The 19,564-nt window shown below is 43.3% G+C and overlaps 1 protein-coding gene across 2 annotated transcripts in view; it reads left to right on the forward strand.

The window, feature by feature from the left end:
• The window catches only part of hlfa (HLF transcription factor, PAR bZIP family member a), a 28,994-nt gene extending 18,597 nt beyond the window's left edge, over positions 1–10,397 (forward strand). Inside the window, exons 3-4 of one of the 2 annotated variants that reach the window (XM_041778646.1) lie at positions 4,747–4,949; positions 10,019–10,397. In XM_041778646.1, coding sequence (XP_041634580.1) covers positions 4,747–4,949; positions 10,019–10,234 — 419 coding nt within the window. In that variant the 3' untranslated portion in view covers positions 10,235–10,397. Of the gene's footprint in view, positions 1–4,743; positions 4,950–10,018 lie in introns of both variants that reach the window. The other variant, XM_041778645.1, reaches the window with a different exon arrangement.
• The last annotated feature ends 9,167 nt before the right edge of the window (positions 10,398–19,564 follow it).

The raw sequence follows: 19,564 nt of genomic DNA on the forward strand, positions 1-19,564 counted from the left end.
GAGCTTCAGGGAGGAGTGGAACCATAAACCAGAAAAAAAAAAAAACTATTTTCTTTGCTAACTTCTGCTGCATGGAGCTAGATGAATAAACTTGTAGTAACTTTAAGGCAGTGATGCTCAACATGTGATTATTAGTGGCTCTTTGATATCTTCATTTTAAATATTATTCCCCCAGAAAACCTTAAAGAAGGGAAACTTTTTTGCCCCTTTGTACCATTTTTGCCACTTGTCACTCATTTAAGCATCCTTTTGTCATTACATACCACTTCCTTACTTCTTCTTACCCATTTTTGACACTCTTGACTTCTTTTTACTCATTTTTTAAACTTTTTTTGCCTTGTTTTTACCACTTTTGGTCATTTTTTTGCCACTTGTTACTCATTTTTTTGTCACTTATCACCCATCTTTTTCACTTTATATCCCCATTTTCACCCATTTCTGCTGCTTTTTGACCATTTTTGCCATCTTTAACTCATGTTTATTGCTACTTTAAGCTGTTTTTGCCACTCTCCACCTCTTAGATTGTGGCTCTCTCAGAGGTATTTTTCACCAGTTTGGCTCTTTGTTTGAGTAACGCTGCTTTAAGGATTATCAGAGCAGAATAATCAGGTAGTATTGGCAATAAATTCATGACTGAAACCAAATAACTGATTACCTGGTAAAGACAGATGTTTAAGAACATTTGCAGACCAAAATATCAAAGATATAAAAATGTTAAAAGAATTTAAAATTAGACAGAAATGTTTGAAAGTATGGTTAAGTTTAATCTGAATCTTTTTGTGGGTGGGGGTCCACTGAATGAATAATTTTCTCTTAGGGGAGGCTCACTCTCACACACTTTGAAAGCTCCTGTTGCAGACTATTGACCACAGCGACAGAATGACTGCAGATATAAAGAGGTTTGTTCCCAACGCCAGGCGCTTAAACTGTGATATCATGCTCCTGGAGCTGCATGGTGGTGCAGTGGTTGGCACCGTCTGCTCACAGTGAGATCGGTCCTATTCACTTCTTATTTAATAGATCATTTAGGTGTGTACAGGTGCATCAGTCAGGGCAGATTCCATCAGGTGGTGCAGTGATACTGAGCTCTGATTGGCCCACAGAGACATCAGTGGTTCTGCAGAAATGCAGACGTAGATGGTGATCCATGGTTCAGTGAGATCTCGCCCTCTTGTCTTTGTCTCGTTTTCTCACACAGCCCGTCAGCGGAAGTTGTTTTAGAGCACTTGTTGATGACTCTTGAAATCAAACGCTATTTTGGCGTTGCATGGAGAGTTCTCACCTCTCCTCATCCTGCTTGCGTGCAGCAGCTCTAACATCTGTCTCATGTCTCTGAAACATGTGTGAGGGAGGTTTTCCATCCTCAGCCCGTCTTTACGAGGTGATAATGAGCCGTTCTGCATACTTTTATACAAAGAAACACTTTTTGTTCTCCTCGCCGTCAGCAGGCCAGGCGTTGCACGAGTTTCTCATGTTTGCTGTTGTGAAGCAGCCGTTGCTTCCTCTGGGTGGGACGCTTTCTGCTGATGTTCACACTTCCTGTTTTGGTTCTGGTTTGTACACAGAGAGCCGCCGGAGTCTCAGACATGCAGAAAATGAGACTGAGCATGCTCACACGCTGGCTGGAGGTCGCCGGCATCGACTGGCTGTCACGTCAGGAGGAATGTAGGTCATGATGTACGAGCTGACAGCGCTAATGAAAAAGCCTGCTGCACTCTGAGCCCGCCGCCGTGTTCCCAGGCAGAGTTTGGGTGTCAAACGGGGGATTGGAGGCGTCGTCAGTGTGGAGGAATGATTAAATGTAATCAGTCACAGAGGAATGGATCAAACAGACTCTCACTGCTCGGCCCTGCAGCTGCAGACCGATGTTTGACGTGGAGGTGCAGAGAGGCGGCCCTAGATCAGCTGACTGCTGCTCTGATAACCACTCAGTCTCTGATAAGGCTCACGGGGAAATCCACGCTCTGCCTGATGGGTTAGAGCCTGTGTAAGAGCGCCATCTGCTGGCTCTGACAGGAAATACCTAAATATGGTATTTATCCAGTAGAGGCGTCCCCACCTGCCCTCTGTTTACAGCGTTACCATGGCGACGTAGAAATCATGTTTGACTTATTCCTGAGATTTAACGGCTTTTAGATGTTGAGGAGGAAATATTCATGACCTCTGTGGCGGACTCAGGTTAAAACATTTATTGTTTGACTGTACGGAGGCCCAAAGGCTCCACTGCAACAATATTTCACTAGACACAAAACAAATCTATCAAATGGCATCAAAAATATTCAAACATGTCAACATAAATAATAAAATCCTGAAATAGTGCATGAAATGTAAAAATATTTTATGACTTCTGTAAATGAAATGCTAATTAACCACCTGTTTTATAGGGCTGGGCAGTCGATCTAAAATTAGATTAAATCTCAATATGACCTGCTGCAACTTTTCTTTAACCTGAAATTTGTGTAAAAATACCGGTTTAAGACTTTCCCTGCAGCAGAGACAGTGTACATTACATACCATGCAGTCATTCTAGTGGCATATTTTTAGACTGGTGTACCAAAATAATCCTATTTTCTTCATTTTTGTATGTTTTTCTTGTAAAATATCAGAATTACAGAAAAAAGATAATTCCCTTTAATACAACAGGTCAGATCTAATTTGTTAAATGAGTTTAAATTAGGGCTGAACGACTTGGGAGAATAATCTGATTGCATTTTTTTCCCCTAATTTTGCAATTGTGATATGATATGCGATTCCTGATCTTATGGTTTTTGCAACAAACACAAGCATTAAATCATTCTGTGTTACAACAAACTCAGTATTAGTTGAAACTAAAACCTCTAATTGTGATGTGTTTGACTCGTGGTGAAAACTGAGTAGGGATTGTTGTATTGAAGGGAGTCATACATTTTGTGTCATTCTCATATTTTGTAAGAAAAATGTACAAAACAGAAGCATTTTTGTTGACTATTCTAAAAAGACTGCCACTTGGATGATTGCATGATGAGTAGTTTATAACATCTCTGCAGAAAAAAAAAGTTTGAAAATTGCAAAACACAAGTTTCAGGTTGAAGAAATATTGCACCTTCTGCACCGGGCCATACTGCAATTTAATCTAATTTGGATTAATCGTCCAGCCCTAGTTGAATCTGATACTGGGTTGGTTATAGTATAAAATGCTTTATTGTTGATTTTGTAGGAAATACATGCAATACTGGGTAAAAACGATTATTTCCCCTAACCGTTCTGCAGCCTCAGTCACACGACATATTCCTTTAGAATGAGCAGGAACCAGGAATTTCTCTGGCATTAAAAACAGGCCACTATTAGAGCTGATAGGAGACATTTAACTAAAGAGTATGCAGATTCATTTTTAAACCTATGAAGCCTTTTGTGTGCAGAAACTCATATCGAAGCTTCAATGAATGCATGCAAATTATTTTTACTTTTTCCATTTTTAGTTTTCTTTTATTGAATTTGAGGTCGGTGTAATGTTTTTGTAGAAAACTGAAGAGTCAGCCCTGAGGTAGACGTCTTACACAGATTTAGAATCACATTTCTGCCTGCAGAACCTTCAGTTTTCAGTCGACTCATCGTTGGAGTGAGCTCCTAGTTTGCTTTGTTTTTCTAGTTGACCTTCAGGGCCACCGTAGAAAGCGACTGTTGTCTAAGTGGAAGAGTAAAATGTCTTTTTAAAGCTGTTTTCAGAGTCATGTGACTGTATGTAGGGCTGGGGGATTATAGCAATAATCAAAATCATGATTAATTGTGCTTTTTACCTCGATTACGGTTAATGAAGGATTATTCCTCCCCCAACCTCCAACTCTGTTCTGTAAATATTTGTTTAATTTTAAAACAAATAACTGAGAGGAACATGCAGAGATTAAAGATTATTTACTGAGACAACTGAAATCAAAATACACAGCTGAAATAAACTACCTGGCTACACAGCTGTAGTTTGTTTTTCAGGGGTTTTTCGTCGGTTAGAGGCTCTTGATGGTTTCGATTATCTTCCAGTTAATTGGCCGGCTCTAACAACGATCTGGACCTGCAGACAGGAGGAGTTTTAGTGTCTGCTGCCTCGTCTGTAGGATTTAAACTCCATAAACACAGAATCACCTGTGGAGTTTGGAGCTGAACCTGCAGCTCCTCGTCTCTCTGAGCTAAAATCATCATTTCACATTCTGTCGGCGTTGAATCCTGTTACATAACGTCTGTTTCTGCTTCTCTTAAAGACGAAGGCTCGTCTCCTGAAGGATCCTTCCTCAGTCAGACTTTTATAAAAATGATCCTTCAGAGACTAAAACTAGAACAAAAACCTGAACCAGGTTCAAGGATTATCCCTGAAAGCCCCTGAAGGATGTAAAGGTTATGAAATGCCCCCTCGCCGCGCTCAGCTGTGCCCTGTCAGGCGTGTAACGGCGCCCCCCGCTGGTCGGATGCTGTCTTCCAGCAGAGCAGTCACCTCGCCTCACGTCTGCGCCCACGCTCGGGTTCATGTCGGCGCTGACATTTCTTAATGGATCAGCGGTTCAACAGAAACATGTGAGCGTCAGCGGGGGCTCCTCAGACCCCGCCCCCCTTACATAATCAATAATGGATCCTCACTTTAACTTTACTGGAGGTTTCTCTGTAGCAGAGCTCGGATGGTTGGCACTGACAGGAAGTGACATCACAGAGATGAAGAAGCTTGTCTGTCCTCTCTCTCCTCCTCATCTGATCGCCCTCTTCTCTTCCGTTTCCCAGCAGCTCGGGACACCCCCAGCCCCATCGACCCAGAGTCCATCCAGGTGCCCGTGACCTACGACCCCGACCCCGCCGACCTGGCTCTGTCCAGCGTGCCCGGTCAGGAGATCTTCGACCCCAGGAAACGCAAATTCACCGCTGAGGAGCTGAAGCCTCAGCCGATGATCAAGAAGGCCCGCAAGGTCTTCATCCCCGAAGACCTGAAGGTGAGGATCCGGTCTCTAGACCTCCAGGTCTGTGAGTGATGAGGATCAGGTCTGTGAGTGATGAGGATCAGGTCTGTGAGTGATGAGGATCAGGTCTGTGAGTGATGAGGATCAGGTCTGTGAGTGATGAGGATCAGGTCTGTGAGTGATGAGGATCAGGTCTGTCATTGATGAGGATCAGGTCTGTCAGTGATGAGGATCAGGTCTGTGAGTGATGAGGATCAGGTCTGTGAGTGATGAGGATCAGGTCTGTGAGTGATGAGGATCAGGTCTGTGAGTGATGAGGATCAGGTCTGTGAGTGATGAGGATCAGGTCTGTCAGTGATGAGGATCAGGTCTGTGAGTGATGAGGATCAGGTCTGTGAGTGATGAGGATCAGGTCTGTGAGTGATGAGGATCAGGTCTGTGAGTGATGAGGATCAGGTCTGTCAGTGATGAGGATCAGGTCTGTGAGTGATGAGGATCAGGTCTGTGAGTGATGAGGATCAGGTCTGTGAGTGATGAGGATCAGGTCTGTGAGTGATGAGGATCAGGTCTGTGAGTGATGAGGATCAGGTCTGTGAGTGATGAGGATCAGGTCTGTCAGTGATGAGGATCAGGTCTGTGAGTGATGAGGATCAGGTCTGTGAGTGATGAGGATCAGGTCTGTGAGTGATGAGGATCAGGTCTGTGAGTGATGAGGATCAGGTCTGTCAGTGATGAGGATCAGGTCTGTGAGTGATGAGGATCAGGTCTGTGAGTGATGAGGATCAGGTCTGTGAGTGATGAGGATCAGGTCTGTCAGTGATGAGGATCAGGTCTGTGAGTGATGAGGATCAGGTCTGTGAGTGATGAGGATCAGGTCTGTCAGTGATGAGGATCAGGTCTGTGAGTGATGAGGATCAGGTCTGTCAGTGATGAGGATCAGGTCTGTGAGTGATGAGGATCAGGTCTGTGAGTGATGAGGATCAGGTCTGTGAGTGATGAGGATCAGGTCTGTGAGTGATGAGGATCAGGTCTGTGAGTGATGAGGATCAGGTCTGTCAGTGATGAGGATCAGGTCTGTGAGTGATGAGGATCAGGTCTGTGAGTGATGAGGATCAGGTCTGTGAGTGATGAGGATCAGGTCTGTGAGTGATGAGGATCAGGTCTGTGAGTGATGAGGATCAGGTCTGTGAGTGATGAGGATCAGGTCTGTCAGTGATGAGGATCAGGTCTGTCAGTGATGAGGATCAGGTCTGTGAGTGATGAGGATCAGGTCTGTGAGTGATGAGGATCAGGTCTGTGAGTGATGAGGATCAGGTCTGTGAGTGATGAGGATCAGGTCTGTGAGTGATGAGGATCAGGTCTGTGAGTGATGAGGATCAGGTCTGTGAGTGATGAGGATCAGGTCTGTGAGTGATGAGGATCAGGTCTGTGAGTGATGAGGATCAGGTCTGTGAGTGATGAGGATCAGGTCTGTGAGTGATGAGGATCAGGTCTGTGAGTGATGAGGATCAGGTCTGTGAGTGATGAGGATCAGGTCTGTCAGTGATGAGGATCAGGTCTGTGAGTGATGAGGATCAGGTCTGTCAGTGATGAGGATCAGGTCTGTGAGTGATGAGGATCAGGTCTGTGAGTGATGAGGATCAGGTCTGTGAGTGATGAGGATCAGGTCTGTGAGTGATGAGGATCAGGTCTGTGAGTGATGAGGATCAGATCTGTGAGTGATGAGGATCAGGTCTGTCAGTGATGAGGATCAGGTCTGTGAGTGATGAGGATCAGATCTGTGAGTGATGAGGATCAGGTCTGTGAGTGATGAGGATCAGGTCTGTGAGTGATGAGGATCAGGTCTGTGAGTGATGAGGATCAGGTCTGTGAGTGATGAGGATCAGGTCTGTCAGTGATGAGGATCAGGTCTGTCATTGATGAGGATCAGGTCTGTGAGTGATGAGGATCAGGTCTGTGAGTGATGAGGATCAGATCTGTGAGTGATGAGGATCAGGTCTGTGAGTGATGAGGATCAGGTCTGTGAGTGATGAGGATCAGGTCTGTGAGTGATGAGGATCAGGTCTGTGAGTGATGAGGATCAGGTCTGTGAGTGATGAGGATCAGGTCTGTCAGTGATGAGGATCAGGTCTGTGAGTGATGAGGATCAGGTCTGTCAGTGATGAGGATCAGGTCTGTGAGTGATGAGGATCAGATCTGTGAGTGATGAGGATCAGGTCTGTGAGTGATGAGGATCAGGTCTGTCAGTGATGAGGATCAGGTCTGTGAGTGATGAGGATCAGGTCTGTGAGTGATGAGGATCAGGTCTGTGAGTGATGAGGATCAGATCTGTGAGTGATGAGGATCAGGTCTGTGAGTGATGAGGATCAGGTCTGTGAGTGATGAGGATCAGGTCTGTGAGTGATGAGGATCAGGTCTGTGAGTGATGAGGATCAGGTCTGTGAGTGATGAGGATCAGGTCTGTGAGTGATGAGGATCAGGTCTGTGAGTGATGAGGATCAGGTCTGTCAGTGATGAGGATCAGGTCTGTCATTGATGAGGATCAGGTCTGTCAGTGATGAGGATCAGGTCTGTGAGTGATGAGGATCAGATCTGTGAGTGATGAGGATCAGGTCTGTCAGTGATGAGGATCAGGTCTGTGAGTGATGAGGATCAGGTCTGTGAGTGATGAGGATCAGGTCTGTGAGTGATGAGGATCAGGTCTGTGAGTGATGAGGATCAGGTCTGTGAGTGATGAGGATCAGGTCTGTCAGTGATGAGGATCAGGTCTGTCAGTGATGAGGATCAGGTCTGTGAGTGATGAGGATCAGGTCTGTGAGTGATGAGGATCAGGTCTGTGAGTGATGAGGATCAGGTCTGTGAGTGATGAGGATCAGGTCTGTGAGTGATGAGGATCAGGTCTGTGAGTGATGAGGATCAGGTCTGTCAGTGATGAGGATCAGGTCTGTGAGTGATGAGGATCAGGTCTGTGAGTGATGAGGATCAGGTCTGTGAGTGATGAGGATCAGGTCTGTCAGTGATGAGGATCAGGTCTGTCATTGATGAGGATCAGGTCTGTGAGTGATGAGGATCAGGTCTGTGAGTGATGAGGATCAGATCTGTGAGTGATGAGGATCAGGTCTGTGAGTGATGAGGATCAGGTCTGTGAGTGATGAGGATCAGGTCTGTCAGTGATGAGGATCAGGTCTGTGAGTGATGAGGATCAGGTCTGTGAGTGATGAGGATCAGGTCTGTGAGTGATGAGGATCAGGTCTGTGAGTGATGAGGATCAGGTCTGTGAGTGATGAGGATCAGGTCTGTCAGTGATGAGGATCAGGTCTGTGAGTGATGAGGATCAGGTCTGTCAGTGATGAGGATCAGGTCTGTGAGTGATGAGGATCAGGTCTGTGATTGATGAGGATCAGGTCTGTGAGTGATGAGGATCAGGTCTGTGAGTGATGAGGATCAGGTCTGTGAGTGATGAGGATCAGGTCTGTGAGTGATGAGGATCAGGTCTGTCAGTGATGAGGATCAGGTCTGTCAGTGATGAGGATCAGGTCTGTCATTGATGAGGATCAGGTCTGTCAGTGATGAGGATCAGGTCTGTGAGTGATGAGGATCAGGTCTGTGAGTGATGAGGATCAGGTCTGTGAGTGATGAGGATCAGGTCTGTGAGTGATGAGGATCAGGTCTGTGAGTGATGAGGATCAGGTCTGTGAGTGATGAGGATCAGGTCTGTGAGTGATGAGGATCAGATCTGTGAGTGATGAGGATCAGGTCTGTGAGTGATGAGGATCAGGTCTGTGAGTGATGAGGATCAGGTCTGTGAGTGATGAGGATCAGGTCTGTCAGTGATGAGGATCAGGTCTGTCAGTGATGAGGATCAGGTCTGTCAGTGATGAGGATCAGGTCTGTGAGTGATGAGGATCAGATCTGTGAGTGATGAGGATCAGGTCTGTCAGTGATGAGGATCAGGTCTGTGAGTGATGAGGATCAGGTCTGTGAGTGATGAGGATCAGGTCTGTGAGTGATGAGGATCAGGTCTGTGAGTGATGAGGATCAGGTCTGTGAGTGATGAGGATCAGGTCTGTGAGTGATGAGGATCAGGTCTGTGAGTGATGAGGATCAGGTCTGTCAGTGATGAGGATCAGATCTGTGAGTGATGAGGATCAGGTCTGTGAGTGATGAGGATCAGGTCTGTGAGTGATGAGGATCAGGTCTGTCAGTGATGAGGATCAGGTCTGTGAGTGATGAGGATCAGGTCTGTGAGTGATGAGGATCAGGTCTGTCAGTGATGAGGATCAGGTCTGTCATTGATGAGGATCAGGTCTGTCAGTGATGAGGATCAGGTCTGTGAGTGATGAGGATCAGGTCTGTGAGTGATGAGGATCAGGTCTGTGAGTGATGAGGATCAGATCTGTGAGTGATGAGGATCAGGTCAGTGAGTGATGAGGATCAGGTCTGTGAGTGATGAGGATCAGGTCTGTGAGTGATGAGGATCAGGTCTGTCAGTGATGAGGATCAGGTCTGTGAGTGATGAGGATCAGGTTGTGTGTACGTTCTCCTCCTCTTCCTCGCTGTAGCTCTTCTGTCCCTCCTCTTCCTCGCTGTAGCTCTTCTGTCCCTCCTCTTCCTCGCTGTAGCTCTTCTGTCCCTCCTCTTCCTCGCTGTAGCTCTTCTGTCCCTCCTCTTCCTCGCTGTAGCTCTTCTGTCCCTCCTCTTCCTCGCTGTAGCTCTCCTGTCCCTCCTCTTCCTCGCTGTAGCTCTTATGTCCCTCCTCTTCCTCGCTGTAGCTCTTCTGTCCCTCCTCTTCCTCGCTGTAGCTCTTCTGTCCCTCCTCTTCCTCGCTGTAGCTCTCCTGTCCCTCCTCTTCCTCGCTGTAGCTCTTCTGTCCCTCCTCTTCCTCGCTGTAGCTCTTCTGTCCCTCCTCTTCCTCGCTGTAGCTCTTCTGTCCCTCCTCTTCCTCGCTGTAGCTCTTCTGTCCCTCCTCTTCCTCGCTGTAGCTCTTATGTCCCTCCTCTTCCTCGCTGTAGCTCTTCTGTCCCTCCTCTTCCTCGCTGTAGCTCTTTAAAGCTTATGTATAGACAGATATGATGTCTAACCGTCCCGTTGTGCCTCCTCAGGACGACAAGTACTGGGCCCGGCGCAGAAAGAACAACGTGGCCGCCAAGAGGTCACGGGACGCCCGGCGGCTGAAGGAGAACCAGATCGCCATCCGCGCCGGCTTCCTGGAGAAGGAGAACGCCGCTCTGCGCATGGAGGTGGCAGACATGAGGAAGGAGCTGGGCCGCTGCAAGAACATTCTGGCTAAATACGAGGCCCGACACGGGCCCCTGTGAGCCCCCGACCCCCCGTACACCAGCCCACACCCTCTCTACCCCCCCTACCCATCAGCCCTCCAGTTTAAGGACAATGTGTCTCTTTTGTGGCACTGCCCCCGTCCTCCTCCACCCCTCCCCTCCCCCCCACATCTGTATGATTCTGGTATTATAACTGTCATTATCATAAGCTTCGTCTGTTCCTTCTTTGATTTCTGTACACATTGTTCGACTTAATATAAATATATATAGATGAATATATGTATTTACACATGCATACTTCCCACTTTAATGTACTGTGAGGAGTTATGAGCCAACCCACCAGCTGATCCCCCCGCTCCCCGCTACCTTCCACTTTGGAGAAACGATGCCATGCTGTTTGTTCACTTTCATACCGATTTTATACGTGAGATCAGGACTGAAAACTGTTTCCTGTTTCCTTCTTCTTCTTCTGTGTTTTATTGTGTGACGTGTCCGAGAGCCTCTGCTCCTCCCTCTGAGGTGTGTTTTCACCTTTACGAACACTGTTCTATGTTTTAATGTCTGATTTTAGCTTCTTAAGGTGTGTTCAGTCCAAAAGCGTGCTAAATCAGCGTTTTTTATTCACTGGTTGATTGGATCAGTAAAGTCCTCAGGGACCACGCACAAATCTGCATGAAGGCGTGGTCTGGTTGATGCAGACTTGAGCATGGTCCAGGGATGACGCTCGAGTACGGGGTGAAATCAGAGGTCCCCGTGATTGCAGCCACTCAGTCAGACGTACAGAAGTGTGCAGGAGCGATGAGAAGAGAGGGGTGCAACCATGCTCGGGCATGGAGCAGCCTGTCAGCATCACTGTTCTGCAGATTTCAGAGGTAAAGATGTCGTCTAGATCAGGGGTTTTCAAAGTGTGTGAGAGTGAGCCCCCCTAAGAAGAACTGATCCATTCGGTGGACCCCCACCCACAAAAATGATTCAAATTGAAAAGAAATTAAACAACAGCATTTCAAACATTTGTGTCTAACCTTTAAACATTTTAACATTCATATATTTAGGATATTTTGGTTTTCAGATGTCCTTAAACATCTGCCTTTCCCTCTTATTCAGTTATGATGTCATTAAATACCCTTTTTCATATTTTTTTGGGCCATTTTACAACTTCTTTTTGCTTATTTTGCCCCATTTTTTCCACTTTTATCCCATTTTTGCCCTTTTTCACCCTTTTGCCCATTTAAGCTACCTTTCATCATTAAATATCCCTTTTTTTCAATTTTTTTTGTTCATTTTTGTGACGTCTTTTCACTACTTTTATCACATTTTTTTACCTTTTTTTTAATCATTTTTTCCACTTTTTGTCCATTTAAACTACCCGTTGCAATTACATCCCACTTGTTTCCTCTTTTTTTGCTCATTTTTGCCATTGTTGACTGCTTTTTGCCCATTTAAGTCACTTTCCACTCTTTTTTTTGGTCACTTTTCACCAATCTTTTTCACTTTTTATTACTATTTTCACCCCTTTTTTGCTGCTTTTTGACCATTTTGCCACCTTTAACCTGTTTTTATTGCTACTTCCAGCTGTGTTTTCCTCTTTTTACCTCTTAGATTGTGGCTCTTGCAAAGATATTTCCAGTCATTTGGCTCTTTGGTTGAGTAACACTGCTCTATAGCCTCTATAGTAACTCTAAGTTTATCCATTTAGCTCCATGCACAGCAGAGGTTAGCAAAGCAAATCACCTTCTTTCTGGTTTATGGTTCGGCGCCCCCCAAGGGGTCCGCCTCACACTTTGAAAACCAGTGGTCTAGAACAGTCGTCTGGTTTCTCCTGACATCTTTAAATGAAGTTTGGATTTGATCTTCTGCTGCTTTTGCTCTGAACACGCCTCCTCCTCTAAATTTGAACCTCCAGACTCCCTCCTCTTTCCCGTGCAGTTGTGCATTTTGCCGTTTTTGTTTCCCGCCATCCCCGGACACTGAGCAATAATACTTCCTGTCCAGACCCAGACTAACATGACTACCTATCGCTCCTCACCCCTCTGATCTCTCTCTCTCTCTCTCTCTCTCGTTTTCTCTCACTTCGTTAACTAAGTTAACTCTTAGTTAACCTCTGCACTAATGCGTGTCTCACAATCTGATCCTCACTCAAAGTTTCCTCATATTTATCTACCTTTATTTCTCAGATGGAAGATTGTTGTTTTTTATATATATATGTGTATTCTGTTGATATAATTGTTAGTATTAATACTCTTGGCATTGTCGTTAGCCTCCTCCTGGTTTTCAGCATGATTTTCTTTCACTCGAGCTTCTCGCTGATCTTCTTTTTATTTGGCAGAGTTGTTGATAATTCTTTGGGCTTCTGTTAGCATGATTAATACGAGTGTTTTCTTTTAGAAATCGACCCCCGTGTCTGTCATCGTAGCTCTATGTTCGCCCTCTTTCTAAAGATGGCTGTATGAATGTAAAAGATGTTGACAACTAAACTAAAGTTGGATGGTGTTGTCCGATACTGTGGTTAACCCAAGCGATTTGTTTACTGCAGACCAAAACGATTCAAACAGAGATGATATATTGGTTACAAGAGATATGTTTATATAAACCAACGCTATAAGTTGTTGTTTTTGTACAGTATTTTTCCTATACATTACTGAACTATGTATTTTAAAGGCACAACAGATTCAGAACGTTATTAAAGAATACACGTATATAACTCAAAGACAAATGCATATAGTGGTATTTTGATATTCTATCTTAGCTAGGAACATGTGCTAGTTTTACAGAGATTTGTGGCTATTCAGCAGCACCCAAACCTCCTGGGCATTATTAGGAAAATCATGATTAGTCTCATTATTCCCACGTCTAACATTACTCCTCTGCCATGTCAGGAAAATCCCATCAAACTCAAACCCACGGTCTCCACAGGATCCGTCTGCGCCGGCGTTTTACGTCTGCAGAGATCTCTAGTGGAGTGGGGAATCGGCACGTACGGAAACACAAAGACTGACTATAACGGCCGATGTTGAACGCACGGCACAGACGGAACGCTGCACACCTGGAAATCTGCATTTTCTTCATGTCAGGAAAATTCCCACAACTAAAACCTGCAAACTCCATGAACTCTTCGTCTCTAGCTTTCCGTCTGCGCCGTGGAGTCAACCATCCGCACTTTTCCGAGACCAAAAGTTCCTGTAGGAATGACGAGAATAAGAGGATTTGTGTTTCCATACGAGCTGGAGCGTGTGGAAAAGCACAGATCGACTATGAAGGCTGTTTGCTCTAAGAGCACGGCACAGACACCTGGAGGACGTCGGTACGGAGTTTAAATCTTCCGCTGTGTCGTAAAAATCACATCAAGCATGAAACGGTAAATTCCATCTGCACCGTGGCTTTGACCATTGACACGCCCCTCTGCTCACCGGGTTAATTTCTAAAAATCTGTCTCTAGATTAAAAGTTATTGTGGGAATAAAGAGAGCAGCACAGATTTATATTTCTATACTAATGGCAGAGCAAAGACGGACTAGAAAGACCTGGATTTGCTCCAAAGTGCACGGCGCAGACGGAACGCAGCGCCGATGAAACGCGGCGCCGATGAAACGCGGCGCAGACGGATGATGTGGAAATTGTCGGTAAAGGAATCAAACACTGATGATGCCGAGAATCCAGAATGTACCATTACCGCCCCGACCCCTGATCCAAACCCGCACTAGAAACCAAACGCTGCTCCTCACGCCGTCTTTAGCCACTTAAACCCGAACCTCTCCAAGGCTTTCTCGTACCCGCGCAGCTCGTGAGTCTTGTTTCTTTCTGGGATGAAGTTACGATGAAGGAAGGGAAATCTATAGCTGGTTGACTTGCTGCTGCTCGCCGCCGCTCCGTGTGTGATTCGGTTCCTTTAATGCAGTTGTAGCGTCTCCCTGAGCCTGAGTGATGGACGCCGGGAAGCTTTTACTTTGAAATTAAAGCTACCGGTGGAGTCCCCGCCCCTCTCCCCCTCGCCGTGTCGTCGTGTAACGCTGCGAAGCTTTCTGTCAAAGAGTTAAAGACTGAGACTCGACCAACACCTGTTTTCATCGTGACTTTACTCTAAACTGTACGGAGGTCAAGAGCGGCCAATACTATATTGGGATGGTGTAGATTTAAAATAGAGGATTGTTCTGGATATCAACTAAAAAAGTGTGATGGTTTTCTTTGTAATGTTAAAGCTTGGCTTTGTGAAGCTTCGAATCTTCAAATGTTTATCTTTTCAAGGTTTAGCAGACCATCAGAAAATGATGGATTACCTTTGAATCTGATTTTCTTTTTTAACACAGTTGTTGACGGAGGAAGCATCACTCCCCGCCTTTATGGCGTTATGAAGGAATATTCAAACTGATTTTAAGCTGTAAGTCATCTTGAAGTTAAAAGTGGGGGAAATTGTTGCTTTCAACAGCAAAAATAAAAGTAAAAAAGAGATTATTAACCTTTGACATGAACTTAAGGTTTGAAAATGCAAATATCAGTCCAGATGATTAATAAAGGGATTAAACCGGCTCCTTCAGTTTAAGTTTCAAGCTGTGATATTTACATTTTCTTTTTTTATAAAGGTCTCAGAGGTGTAATGTTCGGAGCCTGAGCGCTCCTGCAGCGCCGTAATGCAACATACGTTTTCATAGTAAACCAGTCTAATTAATGCTCTGCATAAATGATCTGTTTTTCAAAGTGCATTTTTTAAATTGACATTTTCATTTTCCAAAGAGATGCAGACTTATTTCTGCGCTCGTATAGAGAGCAGCAAACGGTGCATGAACCAAATAAAGCTCAGTGTTTTATTTTAACTCCTGGCGGCCTTTGACCTCCGTATCTGAGAACTCTTTAACTGTTTTTCTGCTTTTAGACCTAAAATCAGAAACTAAACTTCAGATTCGTTGGTCCGGTCCGGTCCGGTCGAGGTCAGGTGCGATCCAAAGTTCTCCGTTTGTCCTGAAATCCTTTTCTAACCATTTCTTTGTGTTTTTGCGCTTTGGGGGCGTGGCCTCCTCTCTGCACTGAAGAGTGTGAGTCCGGAGACTGGAATGGCGCCGGCGGAGTGTCTTTAGATGAAACCACATAGGAAAAAGCCAATAATCGATCCACGCGTATCCCAAATGTACCTCACTGTCGAGTGTTTCACTACCTCACCCGGAAACGTGCGGCGTGATTCTGAGTCTATTCCAGTGCCTTGAATACACTGACTGTTCCCCGGTCTCTCAGCAATGTTGGCGTTCTCTCATGTCCGATCAGACCTGCACTCAAGGGCTTCTTAGTGCATCAAAACTCGATTTATTCCTCACGCTGACCATGCGCTCATTTCTTAGTTTGGACATTGCAACAGACTTGTAACCATTGTATTCATGGCAACACCAACGGACTGTTTCAGAGAGGCGAAACCACAACAGGAAGGAGTTTTACCCGTTTGTCACCCAATGGATCACATGACATTTCTTTGTGCTGTTCAGCCCTCAGCCTCTCCGTCTCTCTGTAATTTGTAGTGTCGAATAAAAAAATCCCAATTCTTAGCTGCTGTGTCGTCTCTGTCTGAGCAAAATCTGATCTGTTATTACCCAGAATCCACCAGGAATACTGACTGATGACCTCAGAGGAGGGTGGATACCAGGGAAACATCAAACATGTGGGCGGAGTCTGGGTAACAGGGCGGTGACTGAGGGGGCGACGGGTATAAAGGGACTAACTGATGTAAGAAATAATGAAACAGGGCAAAAGGGTTTATTTTAGAGGGAATAACCCTGGAATATCTCTGATAATTAAGATTAAATAATCCTGGAATATCTCTGATAATTAAGATTAAAAAATCCTGGAATATCTCTGATAATTAAGATTAAATAATCCTGGAATATCTCTGATAATTAAGATTAAAAAATCCTGGAATATCTCTGATAATTAAGATTAAAAAATCCTGGAATATCTCTGATAATTAAGATTAAATAATCCTGGAATATCTCTGATAATTCAGATTAAATAATCCTGGAATATCTCTGATAATTCAGATTAAATAATCCTGGAATATCTCTGATAATTCAGATTAAATAATCCTGGAATATCTCTGATAATTCAGATTAAATAATCCTGGATTATCTCTGATAATTCAGATTAAATAATCCTGGAATATCTCTGATAATTAAGATTACATAATCCTGGAATATCTCTGATAATTAAGATTAAATAATCCTGGAATATCTCTGATAATTAAGATTAAATAATCCTGGAATATCTCTGATAATTAAGATTAAATAATCCTGGAATATCTCTGATAATTAAGATTAAAAAATCCTGGAATATCTCTGATAATTAAGATTAAATAATCCTGGAATATCTCTGATAATTAAGATTAAATAATCCTGGAATATCTCTGATAATTAAGATTAAATAATCCTGGAATATCTCTGATAATTCAGATTAAATAATCCTGGAATATCTCTGATAATTCAGATTAAATAATCCTGGAATATCTCTGATAATTAAGATTAAATAATCCTGGAATATCTCTGATAATTCAGATTAAATAATCCTGGAATATCTCTGATAATTCAGATTAAATAATCCTGGAATATCTCTGATAATTAAGATTACATAATTCTGGAATATCTCTGATAATTAAGATTAAAAAATCCTGGAATATCTTTGATAATTAAGATAAAATAATCCTGGAATATCTCTGATAATTAAGATTAAAAAATCCTGGAATATCTTTGATAATTAAGATAAAATAATCCTGGAATATCTCTGATAATTAAGATTAAATAATCCTGGAATATCTCTGATAATTAAGATTAAATAATCCTGGAATGTCTCTGATAATTAAGATGAAATAATCCTGGAATGTCTCTGATAATTAAGATGAAATAATCCTGGAATGTCTCTGATAATTAAGATGAAATAATCCTGGAATATCTCTGATAATTAAGATTAAAAAATCCTGGAATATCTTTGATAATTAAGATAAAATAATCCTGGAATATCTCTGATAATTAAGATTAAATAATCCTGGAATATCTCTGATAATTAAGATTAAATAATCCTGGAATGTCTCTGATAATTAAGATTAAATAATCCTGGAATGTCTCTGATAATTAAGATTAAATAATCCTGGAATATCTCTGATAATTAAGATTAAATAATCCTGGAATATCTCTGATAATTAAGATTAAATAATCCTGGAATGTCTCTGATAATTAAGATGAAATAATCCTGGAATGTCTCTGATAATTAAGATAAAATAATCCTGGAATATCTCTGATAATTAAGATTAAATAACCCTGGAATATCTCTGATAATTAAGATTAAATAATCCTGGAATATCTCTGATAATTAAGATTAAATAATCCTGGAATGTCTCTGATAATTAAGATTAAATAATCCTGGAATATCTCTGATAATTAAGATTAAATAATCCTGGAATATCTCTGATAATTAAGATTACATAATCCTGGAATATCTCTGATAATTAAGATTAAATAATCCTGGAATGTCTCTGATAATTAAGATTAAATAATCCTGGAATGTCTCTGATAATTAAGATTACATAATCTTAATAAAAAATTAGAGGAAATAATCCTGGAATATCTTTGATGAATTAGAGGAAATAATCCTGGAATATCTTTGATAGTTTAAGGGAAATAATCTTTTAATTTGTAAAAAAAAAAAAAAAATTAAATAAAAAAGAGAGAGAATCCTGGCATGTATTTCATTGATTAGAAGAGGCTCATTGGTCACAGAAGTGATGGTAAATGTTTGTTATTTTTGATTTGAGAGGTCTGTGGTGGAGCCAGGAGTGTTGCTGCTGATTTTTGTCCCACAGGAAGTGATGTCACCCATAAGAGCGCCAACACCTTATAAAGAAGTGAGGAGTGTGAATAAAGAGTCTGAGTTGTGGGGCTTCAGGGTTTTATTTCACATTAGAAAGGTCTCATCAGAATCAGAGTGGAGGAGCATTCATGTTTATGCAGCACCATGAACAACCAACAGGACAAACAGGAAGCAGTTTTTTTCTATTTCCTGTGAAGGCCAGGATCAGAAACATCGAGAGAGTATTTACAATCATTAAAAACACAGTGGTTAAGAAGAGACGATCATTCAGCTCCACGCGGAGAAACACCAGGAGCAGTCCAGCAAAATTTACAAAACAGGAAACGCTGTTGCCATGGCGACATCACAGCATCACGCCGAGAAGAAACACGGCGAGAAAAAACACGCCAAGAAAAAACACGGCGAGGAAGAGCCGCCAAGAAGAAACACGGCGAGGAAAAACGCGCCATGAAAAAACACGGCGAGGAAAAACGCGCCAAGAAAAAACACGGCGAGGAAGAGCCGCCAAGAAGAAACACGGCGAGGAAAAACGCGCCAAGAAAAAACACGGCGAGGAAAAACGCGCCAAGAAGAAACACGGCGAGGAAAAACGCGCCAAGAAAAAACACGGCGAGGAAAAACGCGCCAAGAAAAAACATGGTGAGGAAGAGCCGCCAAAAAGAAACACGACGAGGAAAAACACAGCAAGAAAAAACACGGCGAGGAGAATCACCAGGAGCCGGCAGGTAAATTACCAAAGAAACACAGCTCGCCACGGCTGCGTGAACTGAAATGTTCTCGGAAACGCCATGCACACGCACAACGCCACACTGTTCACAGTAACAAAGAGGAAAAGGTCATCACGCCGCCTCCACCCGTTAAATCGAGAAGCCCCTGACTGTGCAGTTCGGGCGGCGCTCAACATTTGGGGCGGGACCAACATTTGACTCCACCCATCTCAATGTTCTTTAAACCAATTGCGTTCAGTCTCGTTACACAACTTCACTTCATTCAGCATCAAAATACGAACAACGGAGGAAAGTTGGACTTCCTTTCCCTGCTAGCTGACAAAAGTTTAAATGGTTTCCAGCATCAATGACAGGACAACGCCACCTTACCCTCCCACTCATCTACAGAAACGCCACATCAGTGAGTACCTTCCTAAATACCGCTAACTCATGGGCGGAGTCACATGATGGATTCAGCCAATAGTATGCTGACAGTGAGCGGCGCTGAGCTCTGCCCCAAACTGCTCACTGCAGTCAGGGTTTCTTGGTTAAATCAGCCTTTAAATTAATTATTATTACAGCAGCCTGTCAGCAGGGGGCGCTAAATACAGTGGATGATGGAAGATCATCAGGGCCAGGCACTGAGAAAGCCATACCCTGGAATATTTATGAGGTTTAAAGAGAAACAGACCCGGGAATATCTTTAATAATTAAAGAGAAATATTCCTGAAATATTTATGAGGTTTACAGAGAAATAATCCTGGAATATTTACGAGATTTAAAGAGAAATAATCCTGGAATATTTACGAGATTTACAGAGAAATAAT

Source organism: Cheilinus undulatus, linkage group 21 (assembly GCF_018320785.1).
Source record: "Cheilinus undulatus linkage group 21, ASM1832078v1, whole genome shotgun sequence".
NCBI classification, from domain to species: Eukaryota; Metazoa; Chordata; class Actinopteri; order Labriformes; family Labridae; genus Cheilinus; species Cheilinus undulatus.